This window comes from Passer domesticus, chromosome 25 (genome assembly GCF_036417665.1).
Source record: "Passer domesticus isolate bPasDom1 chromosome 25, bPasDom1.hap1, whole genome shotgun sequence".
Lineage (NCBI taxonomy): Eukaryota > Metazoa > Chordata > Aves > Passeriformes > Passeridae > Passer > Passer domesticus.
The window spans coordinates 4,385,034-4,404,301 of NC_087498.1; the positions used below are offsets into that span (position 1 = coordinate 4,385,034).

Below are 19,268 nucleotides of genomic sequence, written 5' to 3' on the forward strand. Positions count from 1 at the left end.
AATTAAAAACTTCCCCAAAACTTCCCTTCACTCCGTGCTCCTTCCCAGGTTTTGAGGATTTTGGAGAGGTCGGGGTGGCAGAATTGGGAGCTGACGCCCAGCCAGGGCCTGCTCCCACCACTCCTGGGCTTTTCCTTCCCACAATTATCCTTCTCCCCCTTTTCTGAGCCCCCAGAGCAGGGGGTTCACAGCAGCCCCACTGCTGGCCCACGAATGAGTGGCCCCAGTGTTTTGGGGTCCCTTCAGCCCCAATCCCAGGGGGGCAGCCACAGAGACCCCCAGGACAGCAGAGACCCAGGGAAGGCCCAGATCTCAGAGCAGGAACCCTTTGGACATTTCCTTCCTGACCTGATATTCCAATTTCTTAATGCTCATTTAGGAAAAAAATAAACCCAAAAATCCCTGGGTTCTCCCTCTTTTTTTTTTGGTTTTTTTGGAGCTTTTTGGAAGCTGTGCTGGCTCTGGGTTACCCAAGGCAGTGACTTCCCCCAGCTGTGAGCAAAAATCCCAAAGATTTGGGGTAAAGCATTGGGGTGAGCAAAAGTCCCAAAGATTTGGGGCAAAGCATCAGGGTGTGCCAAAATCCCAAAGATTTGGGGCAAAGCATTGGGGTGGGTAAAAATTCCAAAAATTTGGGGTAAAATGTGAGGGTAAGCAAAAATCCCAAAGATTTGGGGCAAAGCATCAGGGTGAGCAAAAATCCCAAAGATTTGGAGCAAAGCATCAGGGTGAGCAAAAATCCCACAGATCTGGGGCCCAGCTGGAGAGAAGGGAGGGGTCCATGTGGACACAGCCCTGGAGCACCGGGGGAAGAGCAGGAGAGGGGTGGGTGCCTCCTGCCGGCGTTTTTTGGGGTGCAGGAAGCTGTGCCCCAGGCAGGGGTGACCCGTCCCAGTGTCTCCTCCCATCCACGGACTGGTTTTGCAATCAGACTGGGAGAGCTTTCATGTCCGTGCCAAGGGAAAAAAACAAACCTAAAAAAACTAAAAAAAAAAAAAAGGGATAAAAAAAGTTTCTAGTTTAAAAGTTAAAATCTGCAAGTGTTAAATCCATCAGAGCTGGGGGGAGGAGATGGGAACTCAAACCCCAGAGCTGGGGAGGGGGAAGTGGGGACCCAAATTGAGCTGGGGAGGGGGAGATGGGAACCTAAATCAAACTGGGAAGGGGGAGATGGGGACCTAAATCAAGCTGGGGAGAGGGAGATGGGAATCCAAACTGAGCTGGGATGAGGGAAATGGGAATCCAAACTGAGCTGGGATGAGGGAAATGGGAATCCAAATCAACCTGGGGAGGGGGAGATGGGGACCCAAACCCCCAGGGCTGCTGCAGCCCCCACTGACCCCACACTCACCGAGCAGATGAAGCCTCTCTTTGCCTCTCTCCTTCCCGGGCTGGCCTTTGCTCCTGGATGGATTTTCTGGGAGAATTTCCTCACTGAAAAGGGGCTCGGGAATTGGGAAGGAGCTGCTCTGAGATGGTGGAGTCCCCATCCCTGGAGGTTTTCAAGTTGGGGATCACAGACAGATCTCAGAGCTCAATAAATCCGTGAAATTCTGTAAAAACTCTGAATTTGACTTTTTTTTTTTTTTTTCCCCACAATAACCTTAAGCAAAGCAGGCCACGATAGGTAATTTCTTTTATTGCATTTTATAATGCCGTTGTCCATACAGATTACATGCAGCTAGACCTACTGTACAAGGGTTTACCGTCTGCCCACGCAGACACACGGAGCTCGGAGTACAAATACACAGCCAGGCGATTTCCTTTACACAGCACGGGGAGGGGCAGAGGCAGCCGGGGACGGAGGTTTGGGGGCATTTTTTGTTTGTTTTTTACACATCCGCCCGCCCGGAGCTCACCCCACCTCCCCAGCATCACCTTCCCGCCCAGCGCCGCGCAGGATGGGAATAAAATGGGGAAAAAACAAAAAAAAAAAAATTAAAAAAAAAAAGGAAAAAAAGGTCGTGGTGGGCTGGCGCTTCCCGGCGGGGGATGTCCCCAATCTGTCGCGGCTCCATCCCCCCCAGCCCCCGGCTCTGGGCTGTCCCGACCTTCCCCAACGCTTCCAGGACAAAAACCTAGATCCAGGGAGATGCTGCGGGGCGTGAGGTTGGCCAGGGGTGTAAACAAAGCAAAGAAACCCTTTGGTTTGGTGCAGGTTCAGCTGCTGCTCCTCTCCCCCTGCCAGCACTGGGTTCTGACCTACCCCCTTCCCCAGGGTTGGGGAGAAGAAATCATTGAGGAATTAATAAAATAAAATTAAAAATAAAACCATGGAAATGTAATTCCTTCAGTGGGAGATACCAGAAAAATGCCTTTAGGTCCAGGGAGGTGCCCTCAGCTGCCCCTCACAGAAGTGCCCCAAGGGTGGAGAGAAACAAGAAATAAATCACAAAAATACAGAATAAACCCCTCCCCAAAAAAAGACCAATTTGTGTTGGTGGGTCGAAAGCCAGAATATCTCTATCTCAATATATACAGACACACAATTCTGCCACGTGTTTGGTCCTTGAGCCTCCCTCCCTCCCGCAGCATTTGAGGTAAAACTCGCAGAATTCCGGAAAATTCCAACCAGAAGCGAAGCAGAGGGGTGGGAAGGGAGGAGGCAGCGAGGCAGGAGGGGCCACGCCGTACCTGGGCTCAGGTGGGAGCCTGCAGAGGCTGGGTGGGGCTACGAGAAGGAATTCAATTTACCCCTGAGTTTCAAACCAGGCACGTTTCCCTTTGGAATCGTGGAATTCCCGGGGAAGGGGGGGGAAAGGCATCACCTGGAGCCACTTTTCCAAACCTGTGCATTGTGTTTCAAGGGGAAAAAAATAAAAATTATATGGATATATTTATTTTTATGTATATAATATAGAGGGAGTGCTCTCGGGTGGGGCCAAGGAGCGTCGGGAATTCTCGGAGCAGAGGGGAAGGAGCTCGGGGGTTTGGGGGGGATGGTGGTGCAGGGGGATTCTGGATGAATCCGTGGGGATCTGCAGGCCTTGGGATGGATTTTGGGGGTGGTTGTACCTCTGGAAAAGTTGAAAAAAATAATCACACCCCGAGGAGGTGGGGGGAAAAAAAAAAAAGGAGAGGAGGAAGGTGAAGGAAAAGGAGGAATGGGGAAAAAAACCCCAAAAAACAAAACAAAAAAAAACCAACCAAAAAAAAACCACCCCAAAAAAACCCCAAAAAAACCCCAAAACAAAACAAAAACAAACAAACAAACAAACAAAAAAAACAAAACCAGAAAAAACCCCAAAATCAGTGAAGGGGCTGGCAAAGAGGGACGGGAATTCCCCAAATCCCAAAAGCTTGGATGGGGCAGAGGTTCCCTGTGGAGGGTGAGGGGTGGCCCAGCAGCCCAAAGTCTGGAAGGTTCGGCCCTTCCTGCTCCTTCCCGGGAATAAAGAAAGCAGCAAAGGGTGATAAAAGCCCCATGGCAGCTGGAAACTTGTTCCGACTTAAATTAAAGAGTGGGGGAACAAAGGGGGGAAAAGAAAAGAAGGAAAAAATGGGGGAGAAAAGGGAAAAAGAAAAATGGAAAAAAAGGAAAAAAGAAAAAGAGGGGAAAGCAGAAAGAAAAATGGAGGGAAAAGGGGAAAAATAGGGAGAAGAAGAAAAAAAAGAAAAAGAGAAAAAAGAGAGAAAAGAAAAAAAATTAAAAAGAGAAAAGGAAATGGAAAAAGGAAAGATGGGGAAAGGAGAATAAAGAAAGATGAGGGCAAAAAGAAAAAAGGAAAATAAGAGGAATAAAGAAAAAATAGAAAAGGAAGAGAGGAATAAGGGAAATAAAGAAAAAGGAAGAAAAAAAGGAGAAGAGGAAAAGAGGAAGGAAAAAAAAAGAAATACAGAAAAAAGAAAAAAAACCCCAAACAAAAAAAAAAAAGGAAAAAAATAAAGCAGATGGGGAAAATCCACGGCACCTCGGAGCTCCTTGGGCAGGACGGGGGGGATTGGGATGGACTGGGATGGACTGGGATGGACTGGGATGGATTGGGATCTACTGGTTTGGACTGGTTTGGACTGGGATGTGCGCAGCAAAAGGGGGGCTCGCTTGGTGCCCCCCAGCCCGGGGGTCTTTGGTGCCCGGCAGAGCCCGGGACGGGGCCGGGCACGGGGAGTGAGCCGGGAATTAATTAACGGGGAATGAGCGGGGAATGCTCCGGGAACGAGCCAGGAATAAACCGGGAATGCCCCGGGAATTCGCCGGGAACTCTCCACGAACGCAGCGCTGTCCCCGCTCCGGGAATGAGCCGGGAATGAGCCGGGAATTTGCCGGGAATACTCCGGGAATTTACCGGGAACGCTCCATGACCGCAGCACTGTCGCGGCTCCGGGAATTCGCCGGGAATTCGCCGGGAATTCGCCGGGAATGCTCCGGGCGCGCTCCACGGGCGCGGCGCTGTCCCGGCGCTCGCACCGGCAGCCGCGGGCGCGGGTGACACCTAGAGGGGCTTCGGGGGCAGCAGGGAAAGGCCGGGAGCGGGCACGGGAGAGACCCCCGGCAGCCCGGAGACCCCCGGCACAGACGGGTGGCACAGGGGTGGCACAGGGGTGGCACAGGGACCCCCCAGCCCGCTGGGCATGGAGGATGTGCTGGGCAAGGAAGAGGATAAAAGGATGAGGGGGGTCCAGGCTCACCCCACAGCGCCAGGAGCCCCTCGGGGGGGGTCACAGAGGGGACACACGGGGACAGGTGACCCTGATGGCGCTGGGTGTGGCATTTCCAGCCCAAAACGCGGCTCCCGCGATGCCAACGGTGACACACCCCCCCCGGGAATGTCACATCCCAGGAAAACGGGGACAGAGAGGGACGGAGGAGACCCCGGGGTCACTCTGGAGAGCTCAGAGCTGGCCTTAAAAAGCAGAGCAGCTCCAGGGCCACCAGAGCAGATCCCGCAGGGCCCTGCTGGGTGCCAGGACAGCCAGAGCCAGCCTGGCTGTGCCAGGGAAGGGAGGATTCCCAGGAAGGGCAGGATTCCCAGGAAAGGGAGGATTCCCAGGGTAGGGGATGCTCCTGAGGGAAGGTGATGCTCCCCAAAGCCACCACGGGACACTGGGAATGCCACGCTGCCTCCCAGGAGGAGCCTGGCACTGGGTACCCACATCACCACCCCAGAAAGAAAGAGCAGGGAGAAGAGGGGTGTTTGGTTGTGTTGTTCTCGTTATTATTAATTTTTTTGTGTGTGTGTTTTGTTTTTTTTTTTGGCATGAATACCATCTGTTCACCTGAACTACGGACCTTCTGTCTCTAAGAAATCTTTTGGTATCTTCCCATCTGGACGCAAACAAAAGGATGAAGAAAAGAAAAGATGAAAAGCAGAATTTCCTCCCCCACCACCAGCAGCAGCAGGCTTGGCTCGGGGGCCACAGCCAGATTTGGCCACCACAGGGATCCTCCAGGGCCAGCTTTGGTGACCCCCAGGTCCCCTGCAGGTGCTCAGCCGTGGGGATGTCACCCCTTGGCTCCACCACGCCCCTGGCCCAGCTTTGGGGGTGCAATGGGAGGCACAGGGAGCCTTTCCCTGAAGTGACAGGGGAGCAGTGGCCATCCCTGCTGGCTGGGAGGTGGCACCGATGTCCAGCAGGAAGGAGGGAGCTGTGTCCTTGCTGCCAGCACTGCTGGGATGGTCAGTACTGGTGGTCAGCACTGATGGGGATGGTCAGCACTGCTGGGATGGTCAGCACTGCTGGGATGGTCAGCACTAGTGGTCAGCACTGATGGTCAGCACTGATGGTCAGCACTGCTGGGGATGGTCAGCACTGCTGGGGCCAGCAGCCCCCCACCAGCTGGGGCTCAGGGAGGGTGGGCAAGCCGGGAGGCCACTCTGCTTGCCAGGCAGAGGTGACAAGGGGACACGGTCCCACCACCGCGCCGCTCCGTGTCCATCCCAGCTCCGTGCCAACCCCCACATCCAGCAGAGGGTTCAGCCCCGTTTCTGCTCTTTCTCCCCCCAAAGCTGGGTGGAGGCAGCACGTGGGCAGGCCCCACGACCCCTCCATAGTGCAGAACCCAGCGGGGCACGCAGAGGTGACAGCGGGGTGCTTCCACCGCTCCCCGGGGCCCGGGCACCGCGGGGGGACAGGGGACAGAGGTGCCTTCCCTGCAGGGAGGACAGGAACAACCAACCTGCCATCCTCGTCCACCAGTCACTAACCGAGGGAGGAGGGCAGGAAAAGTCCAGCTCTTGGGGTTTTGCTTCTGCTGAGGTGGCGGGGCCAGTCCGTGCCCGGGCAGTGGCAGCGTGAGGGACACGCCAGCAGCAGCGGGTTGGTGTCGTCATTGTCATTGTCGTCCCAAGGAAAACCTTTTTGCTTTGTGGAAGTGCCTTGAAAGAACCAGGATAACGCCAAGGTCACCTTGGGGAGGTGGGAGCGTGGCTTGGTCTCCGTTCAGGAGGGTGGGAAGGGTTTTCCCCTCGCTGGGGGAGGAGGAAGGAGTCCTTAGGACAAGTCTTCCACCGGCAGCTCCTCCTCCAGGTCCCTGTCGTCGGGGATCGTCACATTCTGGTTGGTGCTGGCCATCAGTGACACGGGTCTGCTGTCGTCCTCTGCCTCGGCTGGCTCCTCCTTCACGTGCACGGGGTGGCTATGGGGAGGGGGAGCCTTCAGCCTCGGGGAGTGGGCACCACCAGCCAAAATTCCCTAAATTTTCTGATCCAGAACCCCCCTCACCCCTGGGAGCAGGAGCCCAAACTGCCCTTGCTCTGAGAGCGGCCCTCAAGCAGCTGTGGGGAGGGGCAGCCTTCAGCCTTGGGGAGTGGGTCACACCACCCAAAACTCCCTGAATTATTTGATCCAGAGCCTCCTTGCCTTAGGGACAGGAGCCAAAACCCCCTTTGCCCTGAGAGTGGGAGCCCACAAGCAGCTCCTGGTGGCTGTGAGGAGGGAGAGCCTTCAACCTCGGGGATTGGGTCCCACCACCCAAAACTCCTTGAAATCCTTGGTCCAGAATCCTTCTCACCCTGGTGACAGGAGCCCAAACCCCCTCACCCTGGTGACAGGAGCCCAAACCCCCTCACCCTGGTGACAGGAACCCAAACCCCCTCATTCTGGTGGCAGGAACCCAAACCCCCTCATTCTGGTGACAGGAACCCAAACCCCTCACCCTGGTGACGGGAGCCCACAGAGCTGGCAGTGCCCAGCGTGCCAGCCTCCCTCAGCACCCCAGTGCCCTGGCAGGGCCAGGCTGACCTGTACTGCTGTGGGGACAGGCGGGGGCTGTTGCTGCCGTTGCTGTTGACCTGCTCCACGGTGCTGCTGACGTCGTCGTGGCCCACGTGCAGCATGGCACTGGCCGAGCTGGTGTTGATCATGGTGGGGCTGTTGAGCAGGGGGAAGCTGCTCTCTGCCAGCGCAGCCTGTCAGGGGAGCACGGATTGGCATGGAGTTTGGGTTGGAAGGTGCTTAAATCACATCTCATCCCACTCCGTCATGGGCAGGGACACCTTCCGCTGTCCCAGGTTGTTCCAGCCTGGCCTTGGACACTCCCAGGGATGGGGCAGCCACAGCTGCTCTGGGAGTCTGTGCCAGGGCCTCCCCACCCTCACAGGGAATGAATGATCTCTTCCATACATCAAACCTCAATTTCCCCTCTTTCAACTTGAACCCATCCCCCTTGTCCCTCATTTCCTGATGAGATGCAAGACCCCAATGGAGGGCAGGACTGTGGAGGGTTGAGTGTCCCCGTGTCCCTGTCAGGACCAGGGCTGGGTCCTTACCTGGTAACTTGCATTAAGTGCTCCATAACCGAGTCCTGAAATCATATTTTTGACTAAGGTGGGACTCCTGCAGGAAGAGAGAAAGCAGAGGGATGCAGGGCTGAGCATTCCCAGCCTGAGGAGCAGGGTGGTGGCAGCTCTGGGGCTGTGTCCCACAGGGAAGGAGCACCCACCCTGTCATCTTTGGTGGCCTTCTCTTTTGGTACTCGTGCTCGTCCACGGTCCACACGGCGCCCTTGACGTTCTCCACGCGCACGAAGCACTTGTGCAGGCTCAGGTTGTGGCGGACGGCGTTCTGCGGGCACACAGGCCATGACCTCAGTGCCACCCCCTCACCACCCTCCTCCCTGCCCAGCCCCACGGCTCCTGGGGGTGTCCTGACACCCAAAGCCCCCTGGGTGCTGCCTGACCCCTCTGGCACTGAGTGGTCACCGCTTGGAGGACTCTGGTCTGATGCTGAGGACGGTGGGGACACGGTGGGACAAGGGCCACCAGCTCTGCTGCAGCTCTGGTGATGCTCAGCAAAGCCAGCTCCTCTTTCCCTTCCCTTTTCCTTCCCCCCACCCCTCCCCTGCCGTTTTGGTCCTTTCCCTCCCTTTCTTCTTTACATCGACCATCTTTACATTTCTAAATGTAAAATAAAGAGACACACACGTAGGCAGACAGCGCAGCCCCGAGAGATACCAGCTCCCTTTTCCCCTTCCAACTCCCTGCCATTTGCTACTGCCCCTATTTCATTACCAATTTTAATTTGCCTCTAATTAAATCCTGTGTATTTTTCCGACTCACTTGCTAATCCATGAGGGAGGCAGGAGGCTGGAGTGGAATCTCTCCGAGCTATAATTACAAAGGGCCTAATCACGCCGGGGCTCTGCCTTTGAATAAATTTCCTTGCATTAAGGTTCTCAGATTCTCTGCCTTGCAAATGAGAATGACCCCAATTTCAGGAAGTTGGCCTCGGAGGGGTTTTTTTTCCTCTCCTTTTTTTTTTTTATTTCGAGTCCTGATTCGTGATGAGAGACTAATTCGTTACGCTAAAACATTAACAGCAATTTAAAAGGTCGAACGGGGGCTGTATAAACAAAGGAGCCTGGCCAGCACAACAAGGCAAAAGGAGACACAAGGACTGAGCCTCCCCCGTGCCTTCGAGTGCCAGAGCGCCCAGAGCTCAGCAAATGGCACCAGATTGCCCCTTGGCTTGGAATTTGAGGAGAAAAACAAAGTTGGGCTCTTCCCTTGTCATCCATTTGTCCATCCATCCATCCATGGATCCATGGATCTATCATCCATCCATCCATCATCCATCCATCATCCATCCATCATCCATCCACCCATCCATCATCCACCCATCCATCATCCACCCATCCATCATCCATCCATCATCCATCCATCCATCCATCCATCCATCCATCCATCCATCCATCACCCATCCATCCATCCGTCCGTCCGTCCGTCCATCCATCATCCATCCATCCATCCTCCATCCATCCATCCATCATCCATCCATCCATCCATCATCCATCCATCCATCATCCATCCATCCATCATCCATCCTCCATCCATCCATCCATCATCCATCCATCCTCCATCCATCCATCCATCCATCATCCATCCATCATCCATCCATCCATCCATCATCCATCCATCCATCATCCATCCATCCACCCATCCATCATCCATCCATCCATCCATCCATCCATCCATCCATCCATCCATCATCCATCCATCCATCATCCATCCATCCATCATCCATCCATCATCCATCCATCATCCATCCATCCATCCATCCATCCATCCATCCATCCATCATCCATCCATCATCCATCCATCCATCATCCATCCATCCATCCATCATCCATCCATCCATCCATCCATCCATCCATCCATCCATCATCCATCCATCCATCCATCCATCCTCCATCCATCCATCCATCCATCCATCCATCCATCCATCCATCCATCCTCCATCCATCCATCATCCATCCATCCATCATCCATCCATCATCCATCCATCCATCCATCCATCCATCATCCATCCATCCATCATCCATCCACCCATCCATCATCCATCCATCCATCCATCCTCCATCCATCCATCCATCCATCATCCATCCATCCATCCATCATCCATCCATCCATCATCCATCCATCCATCCATCCATCCATCCATCCATCCATCCATCCATCCCTCCATCCATCCATCCATCCCTCCATCCATCCATCCATCCATGCCATGGTGCCAGGGTCACACGGTGACAAGCAGCAGGGACAGGCTCCTCTCACCCCTTGGGGACACTGTCAGCAGCTCCCAGGCTCCCTGGGGAGGGCGATCCAGGCCCAGCTCGGTGGGATCTTGGGGGAACCCTGGGTGCCAGCAGGACCCTGACCCAGCTCCTTGGTGTGGCTGAAGCCAGGCCCCGTGTCCCAGCCTTGTGCCACTGCCACCCAAAGGGACATGCTCCCTTTGAGCCATGCCCTGGCACAGGGCCTGTGGCACCCCTTGGCCCCAAACTCTGCGCTGGCACCACCCCGACGGGGGGGTTGGGATGCAGAGAGACATCCCAGGAACCCCAGGAGGGACCCCAGGAGGGACAAGCCTCATCCCCACTCTGTCCTGGCACTGTCCCTGAGCGCTGTCCCCTGTGGGCACACGCAGGATGTCCCTCCCTGCCAGGCAGGGTCCTGCCCACACCCCCTCCTTCCCTTTGCCCAAAAACTGCCCCGGCTGCAGCCAGGAGTGTGGCAGAGCCAGAACCTCCCCTGCCCTGGGTCCCCTTTTTGCCCTGGTGACACCCCCTGCTCTGAGTCACCAGTGAGGATGGGCCTGGGAAGGCTCAGGTGGGGACAAAATAAAATAAAATAAAATAAAAAAAAAAAAAAAAAAGATAATAAAATAAAAAACGAACATACAATAAAATAAAAATAACAAAATAAAATAAATAAAATACAAAATAAAATAAAATAAAAATAAAATAAAATAAAAATGAAAATAAAATAAATAAAATAAAAATAACAAAATAAAAGACATTAAAATAAAATAAAATAAAATAAATAAATAAAATAAAATAAAATGGAAAATAAATAAAATAAAATAAAATTTAAAAAAAATTAAAATAAAATAAAATAAAATAAAATAAAATAAACCAAACCAAACCCTGGCAGTGGGCAGGGTGTGATCCTGCACCCCTGGAGCCCAGCATGCCCCATCCCTGTGCTGCTGGATGTCCCAGAGCAGGTCCCTGGCCACCCCCCAGTTTGGGGGCAGAGGGGACGTGTCCCCGCCTCTGCCTGGGCCGGGTTTGTGTTCCCAGGCAGTGTTTGCTCAGAGCCAGGCCCAGCTGCTCTGTTTGCTTCTCATCTCTCTCCTCTAATGATGTTTGCTCTGCACCCTCCACCCTCCCTGGGCCCTGCTGGGGTCTCCCCGTGGCTCCCCCACCCTGGTCCCAGCACTCCTGTCCCATCCCAGGGGGGAGCCCCAGGAAAAGAGGGGAAAACCCCAGAAAAGTGGGTTTCAAGGAGAGGAAATATGTTATTTTTTCCCTGTGTATCCCCCTCCTTCAGAAGCCTGGCCTTGGGCTCTGCAAATTGTGAAGAGAATTATCCCCCCCTGCCCAGATATTTTTAATCCCCTGCCATCCCTTTTTAGTGGTAGGACAGGAAAAAATAAAGACTAAAAAAAGGGAAACAGAAAACTGAGGGATGCCCTTCTCCAACTCTGCCCTTGCTAACACAGGGTATGTGGAAACTGCAAAAAAACCCCAAAATCTTTATTCCTTTCAGCAACAAAAAGGCAGGAAAAAGGCATTTTCACCTGCCATTATCTCATTGCAGAGGGGGAAACTGAGGCCCTGGGGGCAGTGATGGCCAGAGAGGGCTCTGCCCCACTGCTGCCACCCTGTCCCCATTCCAGGGGTTTGCCAAAATGCCTGAAATCCACCCAAAAGTCTCCCATGGAAGCAAAGCCTGGATCTGCAGCCCGACACATGGGGGCCCTGAGCTCCTGGAGAATGGATTCCTCCTCCTCAAGCCTCTCCAAAAGCTCCATCTCACTTGCACCTTGCTGATTTTAATTATTTTTATTTAAACTAGCAGGTTTCCCTCTGCCACCTCGCTCCTTGCTGCCCTGAGCGGGAGGGAGCTGAGCTGCCTCTCAGTAAATATGTGCAGCAGGAAACAATAAATAAATAAATCTTCCCTGGCTGAGGCAAGAAGTGAATCACAGAATCACAGAACTGCTCCTTCCACACCCCCTGCTCCTCTCAGATGGCTTTTCCAAGCTCTGATTTCTAAAAAAGCAAAAGGGGAGCAGCCCCAGCACTCACGTGCTGCCCCAAAATTCACTCCAGCAGCCCAGGCTGGTGACAAAACCACCTCAGGGACAAAAACTTTTGTCTGTGAGAGGCTGGGGGGACCTGATGGGCACAGGCAGCTGTTTGGGGGGTGGCAGAGGGGCTTCCCTGCTGCTGGTCCCCCTGCCAGCCCCTCCATCCCAGCCACCAGCAGTGTCACCTGCCCCCGGGTTGTCATTAACCTTATTTGCTGTTTCCAGTCTCTCACTCCTGCCTCTGCCTTTGCTCTGCACAGAAAATCCCTGGGTTTTAGCACACAGCCCTTTGCTGTATCCCACTGCAGGCATGATGCATCCCCACAGCCCAGCGAGGCGTTTTGGGGGGCAGAAAAAGTGGGATTTGGTCCTAAAATTATTTCTCACACCATTTTAGAGCTAGGCAATGAATTGGTCCCTGAAAACAGGAGCATCTCCTGCAGCAGCCAGGCCTGGGGTGGGCTGGGGTGAGCCCAGGGTGGGCTGGGGTGAGCCTGGGGTGAGCCTGGGGTGGGATGGGGTGAGCCCAGGGTGGGTTGAGGTGAGACCTGGGTGGGTTGGGGTGAGCCAGGAGAGGATGGAGTCAGCCTGAGCTGGGATGGGGTGAACCCAGAGTGGGTTGGGGTGAGCCTGGGGTTAATGGGGTGAGCCCAGGCTGGGCTGGGGTGAGCCTGGGGGAAATGGGGTGAGCCCAGGCTGGGCTGGGGTGAGCCTGGGGGAAATGGGGTGAGCCCAGGCTGAGCTGGGGAGAGCCCAGGGTGCCAGGCAGGGCTGCTCTCACCTTCCAGGTGGCCGTGTTCCTCCGGAAGTAGGCGAACATCCGCGTGAACCAGTTATAGATTTCATTCAACGTTAGCTGCCTGTCGGGGGTCTCCAGGATGGCCTGGGCAGCCAGAGAGGGGACAAGGCTGTCACTGGTGGGGTTGGACACCCGTCCCGAGGGGCAGAGCTGGGGTCCAGCAGGTGGGGGGGCGCTGAGGGAGGGTTTTGGGGCGCAGAGCTGGACCCCGAGGCTCTCACCTGCCGGATGAGCGAGGCGTACGTGAAGGGCGGCCGGACGTCGGCGTTTTTGTAAAACTCGTGATTCTGTGCAAGCTCTGCAGGGGGACAACAAACAGAGGGGGGGCTGGAGTGAAGGGACCCCCTGAGCCCCTCAGGAGGGCGCTGAGCCCCAGCCCGGAGCTCACCTGAAGAGATTGGGGTGCAGAACTTCTCCGAGTTCCTCCTGCGGATGGGCCCCACGCTGTGTAAAGTGGAAGAGCTGATGACGGAGGGGCCCTGCCGCAGGGGGGTGATGGGCGCCGTGGCCGACGTGGGGGGATGAGGTAAACCGTCAGGAAACGTGTCAGAAGTGCTCTTGGAGAGGGTGGCACTGGAGACCAGGTTCAGCTGCAGGGACAGGCACGGAGGGAAGGGGTTGGGAAGGCTGGGAGAGCCCCTGGGGACACCGGCGGCTCCGGAGGAGGCGGGGAGGGGATGGCAGGGGGGAAATTGGTGGGCTTGGGAAGGGTGGGATGCAGCCAGGGGGTGGGGATGGACCCGTGGGATGGGGACGGACACATGGGGTGGGAATTCACCCATGGGATGGGCATGAATTTGTGGGATGGGAATGAATCCATGGGATGGGGGTGAATTTGTGGGATGGGGGTGCAAGAGTGGGATGGGATGAACCTGTGGAATGGGGATGACTCCCTGGGATGGGAATGAACCCATGGGATGGGGGTAAACCCATGGGATGGGAATTAACCCATGGGATGGGAATGAACCCATGGGATGGGGATGCACCCGTGGGATGAACCCACAGGATGGGGATGCACCCACCCCATGTCAGAGCTGGTGGAGCAGCTGCATTTGCCAGAGGGTGGCCAGGGCACATGCACCCCCCAGAGCCCAGGCAGGTGGCCGTGCACAGGGCAGGGAGGGGTCAGGAGCCGGCAGGGAGGGCACAGAGAGGGCAGGAAGGGACTCACGCTTACAGGCTGGCTGAAAGGCTTGGGCTCTGAAGGTCTCATGTGAAGGTGAGCCATCATGGCTTGGAGACGCTCGCTCTCCTTGGCCAGCTGGGGGAGGCAGGAAGCAGGACAGGGATGCTCACACAGTGCCAAAGTCACCATGGAGGCACTGCCACGAGCCCCCAGACCTGGTCTGGACATGCAGCAACCCCCCAAGTGCCACCTCCTGCCTGATGCTGGCTCCTCAGAGCCAGTGGGGGCTGCTGCAGCCACCATGGAGGGCACAGGGACCACTCCAGCTCTGTGTGAGCATGGGGGAAAGATCCACAGAGCCATTCCCAGAGCCCCCAGGCTGCCACCCACCAGCAGGGCCACCCACAACAGCCCTGGGCGCTCCTGTCCCCGTGCCTGCTGTCACTGCCCTGTCCCCTCTGCCTCCCCAGCAGCTCCCTGTCCATCGGTCCATCCATCCCCCAGCGTTCCCACATCGCTGTAATTGCTCCCTGCCTGTTTACTCCCTGCACTGAGCAGAGGCTGAAATATTCACTGTGGCACCAGGAGAGATTTTGAGCCCGGCGGAGCCGATGGGATCTGACACCCCACTCCCTTCCCGTCACCTTCCCTTTCCACCGGGACCCCTCAAGCTCGGGGGAGTCCCCACGCTCCAGCCAAGCCCCCTGGCAGAGCTAGGCGAGGAAGGGGTTAAAAGCAGGAGTTTGCAGCAAGTTTGGAGCAGCTCTGCTGCTTTCTGCTGCCGCGGCGCTCATTAGAGCTGACAGCTCTCCCCTCGTGATGCAGCCGGCACAGCGGGAGCTCCGCGCTCCAAACTTTCTAATTGGTGGCTCCGTGGCAGGTTCCTCTCTGCACACACAGCTCTGCTCTCGCCCTTCAGCTTTTTTTTTTTTATTATTATTATTTTTTCCCTCCTCCCCTCTTCCTTTCCCTCCCCTCTTTAAGCCCCAGTAATTGCTTTCAAGCTCTGGCTTGAGGTGAGGGGAGTGGGATGGACAGGAGGACACAGCCTCCACTCCCACCCGGGTTTGGCTGTGTCCCCCTGTCCCACAGCCCCTGTGAGGCCCCTAATTCTGGGTTGGGGGTCCCAAGGGTGCTGCACATCTCATCCTGCTGTGTGCTGGGCCAGTGTCCCCTGTGGTGTCACACACAGCCACAGCCACACACCACGCTGAGCCCCTGCCAGCCCCAGGCCTGTCCCACCATGGGGGTAACCCCTGCCAGCCCCAGGCCTGTCCCACCATGGGGTGACCCCTGCCAGCCCCAGGCACTGCCCCACCATGGGGGTGACCCCTGCCACCCCCAGCACTGTCCCTCCATGGGGGTGACCCCTGCCACCCCCAGCACTGTCCCTCCATGGGGGTGACCCCCTGCCACCCCCAGCACTGTCCCTCCATGGGGGTGACCCCCTGCCAGCCCCAGCACTGTCCCACCATGGGGGTGACCCCTGCCACCCCCAGGCACTGCCCCACCATGGGGGTGACCCCTGCCACCCCCAGGCACTGTCCCACCACGGGGGTGACCCCCTGCCACCCCCAGGCACTGTTCCTCCATGGGGGTGACCCCTGCCAGCCCCAGGCACTGCCCCACCATGGGGGTGACCCCTGCCAGCCCCAGCACTGTCCCACCATGGGGGTGACCCCCTGCCACCCCCAGGCACTGTCCCACCACGGGGGTGACCCCCTGCCCCATCCCATTTTCCAGCCCCCCCATTTCCTCCCCCTTTTTCCCCCTCCCTTCTCCATTAACTGAATTAAGCAGAGCACTCTGGGGGCTCAGAGAGGCTGGGAAAAAGCACTATTTAAAGAACTGCCTGGCCAAAAATAGCACCCCAAAGTTGGGCTCCAAAGACCACGCTCAGGCACCAAAATAAGTGGCCTGGTTTTCAAGCAGCCCCGTGGCTCCCAGGGAGGTGGCACAGCCCATGTGGGGACAAACCCTCCTGCCTTCCACATCTGTGGCACCTCCTTTCACCCACTTCGGGATGAGAGGGGAATGAATTTGAGGGCTTGATTTCCACCTGGTGCAGGATTCCTCTTTGGGATGGGTGCTTAAAACAAGTCCCCACTTGTGTGGTTACAGTCCCCAACCCTGTCACCCTCTCCTGAGGGGGGCAGCTGAAGCACAGGGTGACAAAGAGGTGGCTTTTTGTCCCCGTGGCCGTGGGGGCTGGGGTGGGACACCCACCTGTATCTCCAGCTGCTGTACCACTTGCATCTGGACTCGACACTGGGCCGTGCTTCGGTCATCAAGTGCATGTTCTGTGTTGAGGTGTCTGGGGAGGAGAACACGGAGGTTTGGTTAGGCCTGGGCATGCCCAAAACTCAGCCCCTCTGCTGGGGCCACACCTGGGATCAGCCCTGACCTGCAAATTGCTCAGGGATGCTCCTGCACCGCTGCCCAAAGCAGGGCGAGCACGAGGGAAACTGAGGCACGGAGGTGACTGTGCAAACCAGGCTGTGGCAGCACCCCAAACCCGGGCTGGAGGACACTCAGCCCTACCCCAGGCAGCCCCGGGGTGTTCAGGAGCAGCCTCAGGCAGAGGGAAAGCCCGTGGATGTTCCTGGAGCAGCTGCTGGCAGGAGGTGCCAGGAGGACCTGAGGAGCAGGTTCCCAGCACAAAGGCAGCGTCATGGGAGGCTGCCTTCCACGCTCTGAGGGAAGCCCTGGGGGCACAAGGTGGCATTTCCAGGCTGTTCCCCATCCTGCCTGGTGTTTATGAGGTGTCTTGTTTAGGAAGCACCAGGACCTTTGGTCCTCACTGCCCTCCCTCCTCCCCGGGGAGGGGAAGGGCTCCTGGTGACAGAGCTGGCACTGCTGCACAGCCAGGGACACCCTGGCATCACCTCGCCCCCAAACCTAGCAAAGCACCAGCCTGGGGACACAGCCAGCTCCAAGGATGTCACAAGGCCAGGCCATGTCCTTGCTGGGGGGGCACAAACCCAGGGGGGCCTCACTGGAGAGTGGGATGGTTTGGAGAGGGATTCTGGGGCAATGCCACCCTTGGAACCCCCCAAAAGTGACGCTGGGGGGGTCCCAGGGGCCGTGTGCCAGATGCTCCCCAGGACTAAGGCTGAGACAGCCCAGGAGAAGGCGCCTCAGCCTCGCCAGGCTGGCTCTGGAGACAGCAGGAGTCTCACCCTGCTGCCTGCGAGAGCCCCGCAGCCCCAGCGTGCTCAGACAAGCCAGGGAAGGAGGCCCTGCTGCCAAAGCCACCCGTGAGCAGAGCCCCCAGAGCCCCAGCCCTGCCCCTCTCCCCGCATGGCACAGCCAGGGCACGGCTGCTTCTCCAGGGCAAAAAAGCTATGGGATCCCAGTGGGAATGGAGGCATTTCCAGAGACCCCCATCCTTGCCCACCACGGCCACGCTGCCCCCTCCCAGCCCAGCCCAGCCCACCCCAGCTGCCCACAGGGATGCCCAGAGGAGGCTCCAGGCTGGGCCTGGCTTTTGGGAGCTTTGCAAGTTTTCTGTCTGTCTGTCCCACACCCCAACTCGTGCCCATGTTGGCAAGGAGGGGACAGAAACCCTTCCCCAGTGCCCAGGGGGGCAGGAAGGGACCCTGGCTGGCACAGCACAGCTCTGCCACCCCCGTGACCCAGCTCTGGGCATTCCCTGCCAACTCCAGCTCCAGCTCCCACCCTGGAGCTCTCTCATCTGCCCCGTGCCACTGGAACATGCCCTGCCAGGCAGCAGGAGATGCCTTATCTGGGTTCACCCCATGACTCAGAGGCAGAGCAAGGAGGAACACAGGAGGCTGAATCATCCTTCACTCATCCCGGGGCTGCCTTCACACCTCCTCATCCTCCCGGGCAAGGCCTCTAATGGCTTGGCACAGTCCAAGGGATGTTCCCACCAGAGCCAGCCCTCAGAGGGTGGCAGAGGATGAAGAGTTTGGAAAACCCCAAAAGCTGCCCGCTGAGGAGCCTGTGAGCAGACAGCCGGGGAGGCGGGGGAAGGAGCCCGCCAGCCCGTCAGCTCCTTCTGATGTCTTTGCTAAAAATCCTGGCTACAAAGAGATCTAATTGCAAATGAACTAATTAAGTAAACCTCTGACGAAGCGTGAAAACAATTTGTTTGACCCTGACGCTAGCAGAGGGCTCTCCGACAGCAGAGTTAATCAGTCAGCGCCGAGCCCACAAGCGGTGTCAGCGGTGCCATCTGCCATCTGCCGCCTCCCCCCGTGTCCCCAGCAGGGCTGCCAGCCCCCCTCGCCTGCTGCCGGCGCCTGCCCGGGCTCTGGCCTCCTCCACATCATTCACTCAGCCCATGGTTTGGCTTGGAAGTGCTCATGAAGCTCATCCCATCCCACCTTTGCCACAGGCAGGGTCACCTTCCACTCCAAGCCAGCCCGGCCTTGGGATTTCCAAGGTTGGGACAACACCAGCAGCAACTCCTGCTGTGTCTTCTCCTTCTCCATGAGGTCACCTAGCTCAGGGTACACACTTTGGGATGGCTGAACCCACTCCCAGGATGTTCCCCTCCACCAGCTCCATTCTGTCCCAGCTGAGACAGAAGCAGCTGCCCCAAAAAGGTGACACTTACTTGACAAACTGCCCCAAGTCCTCACAGAGGGTTTCGCAGCCAGGCCACTTGCACTCTCCGTGGCCGTAGAGCGGGTGGGAGCCGGGGGTCTCTTCGTGGGAAGAGCTGCACAAGAGGGAAAGGGGCCTTCAGGTGGGGCAGCTGGGATGTTCCAGCATTCCCAGGCACAGGAACAGCCCTGGGACACCCCACAGTGACAGCTCCCTGCCCTCTGTGGGTGCAGCAGAACAGTGCCAGGCCTCTTTTATGGGGAGGCAGAAACTCCTCACCCCTCCCAGCCCTGTGGGTGATGGATCCCAGCCCCTCCAACAATAAAACCACAAAGTGCCAGGGCCCGACCCGGCTCTACCTGTCCCTTCTCGGCGTGTGCATGGTGCTCTGTCCATTGGGCAGAGGGTGATGGGAAATGGGAGGCGAGACCTTGGCGGCCGAAAACGAGGTAGAGTTGGAGGTGTTGGTGGTGAGGTCAAGACCTTCCTGCTTAATGCTGTCCTCCACGGGCTGCGTGGCCGTGACCTCCTTCCAGAGCTGCTGGAGGTCTGAGGGACAAACAGCTGTGGCACAGGAGAGAGTGACCAACGTCAGCAGGGACACGAGGCAGCACCCAGGGCTTCCTCCCCGCTCCCTGACTCCCCAAATCTCACCCAGCACAGGGAGAGCATCACCTGGAGCTGGGCACAGCAAAGGGAGGCTGCACAGCCCCATTGGGAAACCCAAACCAAGGCAGC

At 56.9% G+C, this 19,268-nt stretch overlaps 1 protein-coding gene across 6 annotated transcripts in view; it reads right to left on the minus strand.

Annotated features, from left to right (window-relative positions):
• Positions 1–1,631: 1,631 nt before the first annotated feature.
• FOXP4 (forkhead box P4) overlaps positions 1,632–19,268 on the minus strand; it is a 58,470-nt gene continuing 40,833 nt past the window's right edge. For 4 of the 6 annotated variants that reach the window (XM_064398997.1, XM_064398994.1, XM_064398996.1 and 1 more), the window contains 11 exons: positions 18,890–19,094; positions 18,541–18,645; positions 16,185–16,272; positions 14,004–14,093; positions 13,221–13,422; positions 13,054–13,130; positions 12,815–12,916; positions 7,883–8,004; positions 7,710–7,776; positions 7,183–7,349; positions 1,632–6,577 (listed from right to left, as the gene is read on the minus strand). In XM_064398997.1, the coding sequence (XP_064255067.1) occupies positions 6,433–6,577; positions 7,183–7,349; positions 7,710–7,776; positions 7,883–8,004; positions 12,815–12,916; positions 13,054–13,130; positions 13,221–13,422; positions 14,004–14,093; positions 16,185–16,272; positions 18,541–18,645; positions 18,890–19,094 (1,370 nt within the window). In that variant the 3' untranslated portion in view covers positions 1,632–6,432. The remainder of the gene's footprint in view (positions 6,578–7,182; positions 7,350–7,709; positions 7,777–7,882; positions 8,005–12,814; positions 12,917–13,053; positions 13,131–13,220; positions 13,423–14,003; positions 14,094–16,184; positions 16,273–18,540; positions 18,646–18,889; positions 19,095–19,268) is intronic. The other 2 variants (XM_064398999.1, XM_064398998.1) reach the window with 1 other exon arrangement.